General features: G+C 49.5%; 1 protein-coding gene across 1 annotated transcript; it reads left to right on the top strand.

Annotated features, from left to right (window-relative positions):
• The first annotated feature begins 543 nt into the window (after positions 1 to 543).
• On the top strand, positions 544 to 9,191 carry Rflnb (refilin B). Its single transcript, XM_047547647.1, has 3 exons — positions 544 to 921; positions 3,525 to 3,634; positions 6,032 to 9,191. Exons 1-3 carry the CDS (start codon positions 706 to 708, stop codon positions 6,360 to 6,362), a joined length of 657 nt encoding a protein of 218 aa, XP_047403603.1. The 5' UTR covers positions 544 to 705; the 3' UTR covers positions 6,363 to 9,191.
• Positions 9,192 to 9,634: the final 443 nt, after the last annotated feature.

Below are 9,634 nucleotides of genomic sequence, written 5' to 3'. Positions count from 1 at the left end.
GTCGAGCACCCCCCCGGGAGTCCCGAGGAGTAACAAGTAGGCTGTCTTTCCTCTGGGGCAGACGTGAGAGCCAGAGTCCACCCTGCTGAGCCAACAGGCGGCTGGAGCCATACGAAGCACATTAACTATTAATAATTTCCAGTTGTTTGCTCGTTCTCCTAGGCCTCTGCAGGCTGACTCTGCTCTGGCTCCCCTGGGACTGCCAGGTCTTTGGATATTAGTGCCTCTCGGGCTCCACTGGGACAGGGCAAAGGGGCCAACGCGACCCCAGGGCCCCAGCACGAGCGGGGTTCCCGCGTCCATCCGTGACAGAGTGAGGGGCCGGGCGGGGCTGGGTGCCTTGTCCTGCCGCTGCAGTGCTCGCTCGGAGACCCCGGAGCGCAGCAATCGGCGCCTGGGGCGGGTTCCGCCGCGGGGCAGAAAGCAGCGCGGGCGGCACGCCGGGAGCGCAGCGGCCCCTGGCGCCGGGCCTCGCGGCGCGGCCAGTGCGGGCTGGGCCGGGCGGGCGGCCGGCGGCGGGGCGGGGCGGAGGGCGGAGGGCGGGGCCCGGAGCGCGGCCGCCGGCGAGACCCGGACGGCGCGCAGGCGGCCGGGCAGGGAGGGCGGCCCTGAGGGCAGCGGCGCCTGCCCGCGTGTGCGCCCCTCTCCGCCCTCTCTCATCCGCGACCCCCGCGCCGGGCTCCCGGGCCCGCCACGCGCACAGCCATGGTGGGTCGGTTGAGCCTGCAGGATGTGCCCGAGCTCGTGGACACGAAGAAGAAGGGCGACGGCGTCCTGGACAGCCCGGACTCGGGGCTGCCCCCCAGCCCCAGCCCCAGCCACTGGGGGCTGGCGTCGGCCGGGGGTGGAGGCAGCGGCGGGGAGCGCGCGCCGGCCCCCGGGACGCTGGAGTCCGATGCGACGGTGACCCCAGCGGCCCCGGTGAGTGGCCCCGGGCGGACTCCTTCCCTCCCCAGCCCACCCGCAGCAGGCCCTGGGGAGTACCAGCGGTTGTGCCGCCCCGCCCTGGGCGCGCTGTCAATGCCACCACCCGCTCGTCCGGACGGCGTGGCCGTCCCTGGGAGCCCGGGGCGGGAGCGCAGCGAGAGCCTGGCCAGCTGGAGCCGGTGGCTGGAAAATTGTCATCGCCTGGGAGGCGCGGGAGCCCCGGGAGAGGCGAGCCGCCTCTCCTCCCTTCGAGGTGGCGGCTCCCGGGGCTGCCAGGCTGCGGTTCAGCCACATTCCTGCCTGGGCGGGGCGGTTGGGGCTCCCGGGATACCGACAGGGAAATCCAGCCTTTCCCTGACCGTGGGCCCAGCACCCCGCGGGCTTTGCCCATCTCAGGCGGCCCCAAGACCTGCCTTCTCCTGGCAGTTCTGGGGGAAGGATGTGCCCTGGGCTTCTCCATTCAGAGAGAAATCTGGGCCAGCCATGGGACCTTTTTAAGAAGACTCACTCCATGAACCTCCCAGCTTCCTTGGTGGCCCCCTTGTCCTGAACACCTAACCCAGCTAGTGTCTTGCACTTAGTATGATGGGAGGCCTTCAGGTGGCCGAATCTTTTATTCCTTTTAATTGAAAACTTATTTTTTAAAAAACGAAACTCCATCAAGTCTATTTTGCCTTAGGAATCACTCAGATGCTGAGGTATGTTGCCTTTACCTACAGCTCAGGAGGCCACATCCTGTCTACATTTGAAGCTCAAAGTAGGGCTTGGGGATGGGTATTTGCCACCCTCACCCTTAAGGTCCCAATTTGGAGCTTTGATGGTGCTGTGGCCTCCTAGAACTCTCAGAGACCTCAGTACATCTCATTTCCATTTCAAGGCAGTGCTTAATTCAACTTAGCTTTTGGAGCCTTCCCCATCTGGCCATTTCTAGCCTTATCTTCCACCTGCCTTGACCACAGTTCAGACACACAGTGGTGCCTCTGAGGCCGCTCCTTCCACCTGGTTACCTCTCTCAACAAAATCCTGCTGACCCTTCTATGCCCAACTCATGTCACCTTTTCTGGGAAGCCTTCCTTGATGTTTCCCAGAGCCTTGCTAGAGCCTGTGGCTTAGTCTCCATTCCCTAGTGGCACCAAGTATGGGTATGTCATAACCTCTGCCACCCCACACCACCCCCATCCTACACAGGGAGCAAGGCGGATGCTCAGGCAGTATGTATGGGGTGGATAGGGTTGGAAGAGCAGAGAAGGCAGAGTCAAGAGAAGGGAATGGTCATGTGGATGTCCGGTGAGTATGGAGAGCACCCCCAGCTCCTCCTCGTGGATTTGTCATCCCACACTCCCCAGGACTTCCTGGGAGGTGCTCCAAATGTTGGGGGCAAAGCAGGGCCCACTGTCACTATATGGAGGCTGTTTTTAGAAGGTCTGCAGCAGCCAGTACGCACACCTCGTGCACCCCTTTCTATCCACCGACCTTGTTTTGAATTCACACCCCTGCCTCAACCTGGGCTTCACCCAAGCCCAGGAGCTGGACCCTCAGGACTCAGTGCTTCTCTCTGTCTGGGTTCCCTTAGACCTTTGTATTTCCATCCTCTAGGGCACTTGACACCTTGTCCTGGTAACACATTAAGGGTCTCAAGGCCAGCCTGAGAAATGTTTACCTCCTTCTGTGTCGTGGAGGATCTTGGGGTAGGACTGCCACCTCCACACCCTGGCACAAGCGTAGATCCTTCTCTCCAATTAAGCAAAGAAAATGACAGATCTCAAGACACCAGGGGAATACAAAAGGCTGCAGAGGTCCAACTCTGCACTGTGCTTATCTTTGCAAGTAGACCATAGAACCCTGATTCCAGCAAATTAGGTGACCAGGGCAGAACGCCTCCTGATGAGTCTCCTTGATGAATCAGAGTGTCAGCGCCTTGACCAGGTGGAGCTGCTTACCCTGCAGGAAGGCTGTGCTCTGGGGCGTTGAGTGTTCTGGGTAGTGGGGGCAACGTGGAGAACTGTTGGTGTCCCGCTAAGTGATGAGGCTCCCAGTTAGCAGGATTCCTGTCTTGAATGGTGTGAATCTGATGGCCCCTGAGGCAAAAGAGGAAGTGGGACAGAGTCCAGTTTCAAAAAAAATCTCTATTCCAGTCTTTCTGGAGTGTTGCTGAGACAATGACAGGGAGTGTCACATAATTGAGGGTTCTGAAGAGTTAAGCTCTGGTTCGTGGAGGCTCTCTCACTACATTGCTGCTGTGCTACCGCAGCTCCTGGGTCTGGCCAGCGTCCTGTTGCTGAGCTCTCGTTTGTTTCCTCTATTCTGCCTTTCACAAAACTGCATTGGTGGCAGGGGGTACAGATAAGGTCACAGGGCATGTGACAAGATTCTTCTGAGGGCACAGAATACTTTCAGGGTTAACCTGATATTTGAACTCATAGCTCCATGTCCAGTGCTCTTCCTAGGCTGTGGAACTACTCTTCTCTGGTGTACCCAGGATGAGGGACACAGGTCATAGTGGGGCCCATCAGCTGGAGGCTCAGAAGCAGGACCTTCAGTGGGATGTGTCCATTGGCTTGTGGTAGCCCTAACTATCTTCTTCTCTGTCTTGGAAGAACTCAGCATCTCTCTCCAACACCCTGGCTATCAGCTGTTCACCAAGACTGTGCCCACTGTCCTTTGGCGAAGGAGTAGAGTTTGACCCCTTACCACCAACGGAAGTAAGGTAAATATAGCAATCCTTGATTTTATTTCTTTTTTTTCTCCTTCCTTTTACTGGGGATTGAACCCATGGATTACCCTGAGCTACGCTACATCCCCAGACTTTTTTTTTTTGGAGACAGAGTCTTGCTAAGTTGCTAGGGGTCTCACTAAGTTGCTGAGGCTTGCCTTGAACTTTCAATCCTCCTACCTCAGCCTCCTGGGTCGTTGGATTACAGGCCTGTGCCCCTGTGCCTTATCCCTTGACTTTATTTGTTAAATTTTCATTTTTCATTTCAGACATCATTTCTTATTTAAAAATTTGTTAATTATGCAAATATGACAAATACTATTCATAGTTTGGTGGGTACTCTTTAAGAATTGTTTTTAATATTCTAACCAATTAAATGTAGACACTTTCAAAAATAAAAATGAGATTATATGATACATAAAGTTCTGCAACTTGCTTTATGCCCTTTATATCTCATGGCCATTGGATGTTAAAATTTTTGCTGAATATTAACTCGTGTTTCTTGGAGCTGCCCCCCACATGCACCCCATACTCTAACCCCTCTTCAAGGTGCTATAACCTTGTCTCATGTTATAATGTCACTGGTCAAGTGCCAGTCTTCCTCCAGAATGATCTCATCCAGGATTATGTGGGGGCAAAGATTCATGGGGAGACTCCTTTAAAGATATATCTTTTTTAGAGAAAGGAATTTTACTTTTGGTAACTGGTGGTTTTATAGCTGGAGTTTCAGTTGCATTATACAAAGGGCCCTTTGATGTGGAACAAAGAGGGGTTCTTCAGTTTGGAGGTGAGCAGTTTAACCTTTTATTCCTGTGGAGCTTGTATTTCCAACAAAACGAGGACATGGCTTCATGACATTAGCTTCTACCAGCCTCTTAGCTACTTGCCCGAAGAATAGACCTTTCCATCCAATTCACAGAAAAGAATCCTGGTTTTCAGTCACCCGACACAGTTAGGGGCTGTTTGATGTGTCTGTATGTGATGTTTGTACATATTTTAACATCTATGAAACTGCAGTAGTAATTCAATAAAGTACACCAATGCATTGCTTCCATACAAATATTAACTTCTAAATTACCAAAGGACTTAAAAAACAATAAAGTAACTGAGGAATGTAAATGGTAACTTATTTATGAAAATTAAGGTTGCAGTTGATTTCCAACGATAAAGTCAGGTCCCTAAGTCCCTACGTTTGGGAGATTTCCAAACCAAAGGCTAAGGTAGATCACATACTAGGGTCTGGTATAGCCAAACTTCCAGAATCAGCATTCAGGAGTTCTGGGGTTTTTCCTTCTCTCATTAAAAACCAATTGATCCCTTGAGGGGACAGAAGCTGCTTATAAATAGTAGAACAGTTGAATCCACTTCATTCTATAATACAGTCACATATCATTAAGCAACAGAAATGCATTCAGAGAAATGCCCCATTAGGCAATTTTTTAAAATATTTTTTTAGATGTTGATAGATCTTTATTTTATTCTTTTATTTATATGTGGTGCTGAGAATCGAACCCAGTGCCTCACACATGCTAGGCAAGCGCTCTACCACTGAACCACAACTCCAGCCCCCCATTAGGCAATTTTTAAAAATATTTTTAAGTTGTAGATGGACACAGTACCTTTATTTTTATTTATTTAGTCTTATGTGGTACTGAGGATCAAACCCAGTGCCTCACACATGTTAGGCAAGCGCTCTACCACTGAGCTACAGCCCAGTCCCCCATTAGGCAATTTTGTCTTTATGTGAACATCATAGAATGTAATTCCACAATCTAAGAAGGCTATGATGTCTCTAGGCCATACAATTTCATGGGGTCATCATCGTATATGGGGCCATTGTTGACCAAAATGTTGTTAAGTGGTGTGTGACTATAATTACACTGCAAGCACTTGCTGAGTTTTGTCACTCTGCCCCTTTATTTTTGAGTACCCTTCACAGAGAGAGGAAACAGGTCTGGATAAGTTAAAGGTTGACTAAGGGCTCCAGGCTTAGGTACATGGGAACAGAATCCAGGGGCTCTGTCCTACAACAGGAAACATTGAGCACAGGGAAAACCTTGGAACCTTGCACATCTGCATTTAAGTCCCCAGAATCTAGTCCATCCATCCATCAATCAGTCCCAACTCCTCCATTCGGTGGCACCGTGACCTTCATCTCTGCAGCTCGCTTTCCTTTCCCAGGGTTGTTGAGATTAAATTAGATCCTATGAAATAAAGTACTAGGAATGCTAGTACCTGGCACAGAATAAGCACTTCATAAACTGTGCTGCTTCTTACCGACGTTGGCTGGTCTCAGTGTTTGCACCACAGGAGATTCAGAGTCATGGTTGGGACCCTGCCCCCCCTAGGTCAGAGGAGTAACCTCATACTGCCTGATGTCTCCCCCTCCAGGTACACTTCCTCCGTCAAGTACGACTCAGAGCGACACTTCATTGATGATGTGCAGCTGCCACTGGGCCTGGCAGTGGCCTCCTGCAGCCAGACGGTCACCTGCATCCCCAATTGCACATGGCGCAACTACAAGGCCGAGGTGCGCTTTGAGCCCCGCCACAAGCCCACACGCTTCCTCAGCACCACCATTGTCTACCCCAAGTACCCCAAGACCATCTACACCACCACCCTGGATTACAACTGCCACAAGAAGCTGAGGAGGTTCCTGTCCAGCGTGGAGCTCGAGGCCACAGAGTTCCTGGGCAGTGATTGCCTCTCAGATGAGTGCTGACTCGAGCAGGAGGCTTGGGGTTGAGCCAGCTCTTCCGCTGCCTTGGTCCCTAGGCCACCCTGGGCAAGCTGGGCAATGTTGCCCTTGCGTATCATTCCAGCCCCAGAGTCTGACCTGAGGATACCTCTGAGCCCAGCCTGGGGAAGAAGAGGAAAAAAAAATCACTGCATCTTGCAATTATTGAGATACTTGGTTTGGTTTTTTAATTTTCAAATTATCTTTCAAAGGACTATTTTTCCTGGTTTGCTGCTTTAGAAGGAGTATATTTCCAGAGTTTCCCAAAAGTCTTGATTTGAGGAGAAAATAAAAAGATAACCAGAGCAGAGGAACGGTGGCAACAGTTTGAACCAGGGAGGGGAGGAGGACAGCTCTTCCTCCATTGTCAGTGTGTCTGAAAAAAAGAGGTTGGAAAAGCCTCTGGGATAGAAAAAGTGAGTTTTAAGACCTTCCAGCCACAGGTGTCTTCCCTGCTCCGAAAGTGGAGCTGTTTCAGTAGATCGTGACACCCATATGTGTTCGGTCTATGGAGAGTTGAGTTCCATTCCATGCTTCATTTCCACTTCCATTTGTATCTCCTGTTAACCAAAACTTTTGGAATCCTCTAGATCTTTTTTTATAATATGGAAAAACCCCGAACCAAAATAAGAGATGCCTTAAAAACAAAATCCACATCACTGTATTCTTTCCTGTTTCAGAAAGTCAGGTAGACAGATGGCCCAGTTTGGGGACAGTGGCTTCTGTCTGCTCCTTGCAGGTTGGTTGCAGGCACAGGTTCTGGCAATGGCCTGGCACACTTGGCATCTGGTTAACATCTTGTATAACTCTCCCAATAGGTATTTTGGGGTTTCAAAAATACTTTGATAAAAGAAATTTTTTCATAAAGGAAAATATAGCAGAGGGCTCTTCTGAGAGAGATGCATTTTAAAAGAATGCTTTGGAAAATGTTTTGGGGACTCCAGGCGGGAGGTTTCCACTCAGGGCTGCCATGTCTAAGACTCACTGCCACCAGGAGGAGACAGATGTAGATGTTTCTGGTGATCCAGGGCATCATGATTGTCTAAGTAGACTCAAGCTGAGGACCTTGGTGGTATCAAAATTGCAGAGAATTTGGGTCTAATGCAAAAAACGAGGAATCTTGCTTAACGTCCCCTGAGGTTATGCTTCAGTGAATTTAGTATAAGGAATAATGTCACAACCCAGCTACTGTAGCCATAGTGGATATTTCTTTCCTGCCACTGTATTCGTGGAAGTAACCACCGAGGGGGTTGGGTGTGAACTGAAGACGTTCCCAAGGCAACCTCAAGAGTGCAGCTGAGCCACTGCAGCAGGCATGGTGCTGGGTGGGGCAAAGTGGCACCAGGCTGCCCCTCCTCACCTGCCTTCCACCACCACCACCCCACTGTCCCACCAGCCCCAGCCCTTGCTTCTTAGAACCTCCTGCCATTCTCTGCAGGGCTGGAGAATAGAAAGTGGCAGATGGACTTCCCCCCCCAATATTGGAAAAAACAAACCACACAGACTTCCTTTGAATACATCCAAATTATGTCAAGTGCTCCAGGGTTACAGAGCTCCGCAAGCTCTGCTTCCCCCTTATCTCCAGGTTTTTATGGATGGCTTCCTTGTGTTCTAAAAAGCAGAACTGAGAGCTCTCTGGGAACCCTGGAGCCACAGCAGGGGTTTTTGTTACCATGAAAGCAGGTGCCATGATAATTGCTCTCATTTAAAGGCACTGGAGCCTTCTTAGAGCCATTGCATCTGGTGTCCTCTACAGACAACAATGTCTGATCGCTCATGCTCCTAACAAATGGAACACATTCCCTGATGGAGCTGCAGTCAACTTCAGGGTCCCAAGTTTGCCAGGGTGCATCTTAGCTGGGACCAGATGAGGAGTGTCACTCTGGGACTCCACAGTCTCTTCCATCATGTGCAGAGCAACAGATGCTGCCTACCTTTGGAAGAGCAAATTCCACCACATTTCTTGGTAAAAGTGGATTTTCTCTCTGATTTCTTAGTGTTGACACTTAAGTGGTAAGTGTGATTTTGTAATTATGCTAGGAGAATTCCCAGAGCTCACTTGGATGAGCTCTGAGGAACACTGTGGGCAGAGTGACAGGGGACAGAATGTAGGAGAATGTGGCCTCTGAGGTGTTTTGAGGGGCCCTCATGAGATTTTCTTAGGGGATCGTGTTGAGTTCAGGCAAGTCACTCTAGGTGTGGAAAGAACCTGAACCTTATCAGTCAAGTACGTAGAAGTGAGTGATGGCGGATGTGTAAGGCGCATGGACAGGCGTGTGGTTAGTCATTCATTAGGGAACCAGTTGCAGTTCTTTCTAGTCCTTTTCCCCCTCCAAACCTGCTTTGCTGAGGATTGCAGAATCGGAAGCGTGTGGAGATGCCGTGGAACTCTCCCTGTGACTGAAATGCCACCAGTCCATGGTGGAATCATGCTAGTCTTCGGGGTGGAAGTGGTGATTTTTAAACTCACTGATTAAAAGCAAACATTCCTAAGTGTGCCTGAGAGAGACAGTTTGTTAACTAAAAGGCTTTCGCTCAGTCTCCTAAATTAGGGTTTTCATGGAATAAGGATGATTTGTATTTTCAGAGAAAAGTTGTTTTCCTTTCAAAGTACAGACTTTTAGAAAGACTTCATTTGAACGAGTATCTTCCCACTTGACGTTTTTTCCTATTTCTAATCTTAGGAAATCCAGAATAGCGTTGAACAAAACTGTGTTTTAAATTCATGTCACCTCTGGCCCATTCCATTTTGCTTTGTGACTTCTCCATTCAACAATAAATTATCTAAAATATAAAACTGAGGGATGCTTCTCTTTTTTAAAAAGTAAAATTATAATATTTCCTTCAGCAGAATGAGGAAAATAGCTCCTTGTCTTGAGAAATTTTAAGACAATTATGTTTAACAGTCTACATCTGCAGACATGAGAAGATTTTTTTTTTTCCCCCCAAGGTACCCGGACATGGATAGTTTTAAGGGAATTTGTTTCCAGATTTGATGTGTACTCTTTCCTAAAATTTCCTCTTTTTAATTTTTATTTTCTGCAGTGCTGGGGATGGACCCCAGGGCTTCACGCATGCCAGGCAAGTGCTCCACCACTTAGCCCCAGCCCAACTCTTAGATAAAATTGAAATTTTAGGAGATGCAGCCATGACTGGAGATGTCAGATCACTTTTTTCACCTCCCCTTCCAAATGTCCTTCTCTCATCTTATAGAAGAAATGCATACTTTAGTCAAACCAGGAGAAAACAGCAGGAGT

This window comes from Sciurus carolinensis, chromosome 3, assembly GCF_902686445.1.
Source record: "Sciurus carolinensis chromosome 3, mSciCar1.2, whole genome shotgun sequence".
NCBI lineage: Eukaryota > Metazoa > Chordata > Mammalia > Rodentia > Sciuridae > Sciurus > Sciurus carolinensis.
Note: the sequence above shows the minus strand (reverse complement) of the source record. Positions and strands in the feature narration are given on the sequence as shown.

Bases quoted from the DNA above. Each gene is read 5' to 3' on its own strand.
- Rflnb (XM_047547647.1), top strand. From the start codon at position 706: ATGGTGGGTCGGTTGAGCCTGCAGGATGTGCCCGAGCTCGTGGACACG. The intron at 922-3,524 runs GTGAGTGGCCCC...CTGTCTTGGAAG, and splicing joins CGGTGACCCCAGCGGCCCCG to AACTCAGCATCTCTCTCCAA. The intron at 3,635-6,031 runs GTAAATATAGCA...CTCCCCCTCCAG, and splicing joins TTACCACCAACGGAAGTAAG to GTACACTTCCTCCGTCAAGT.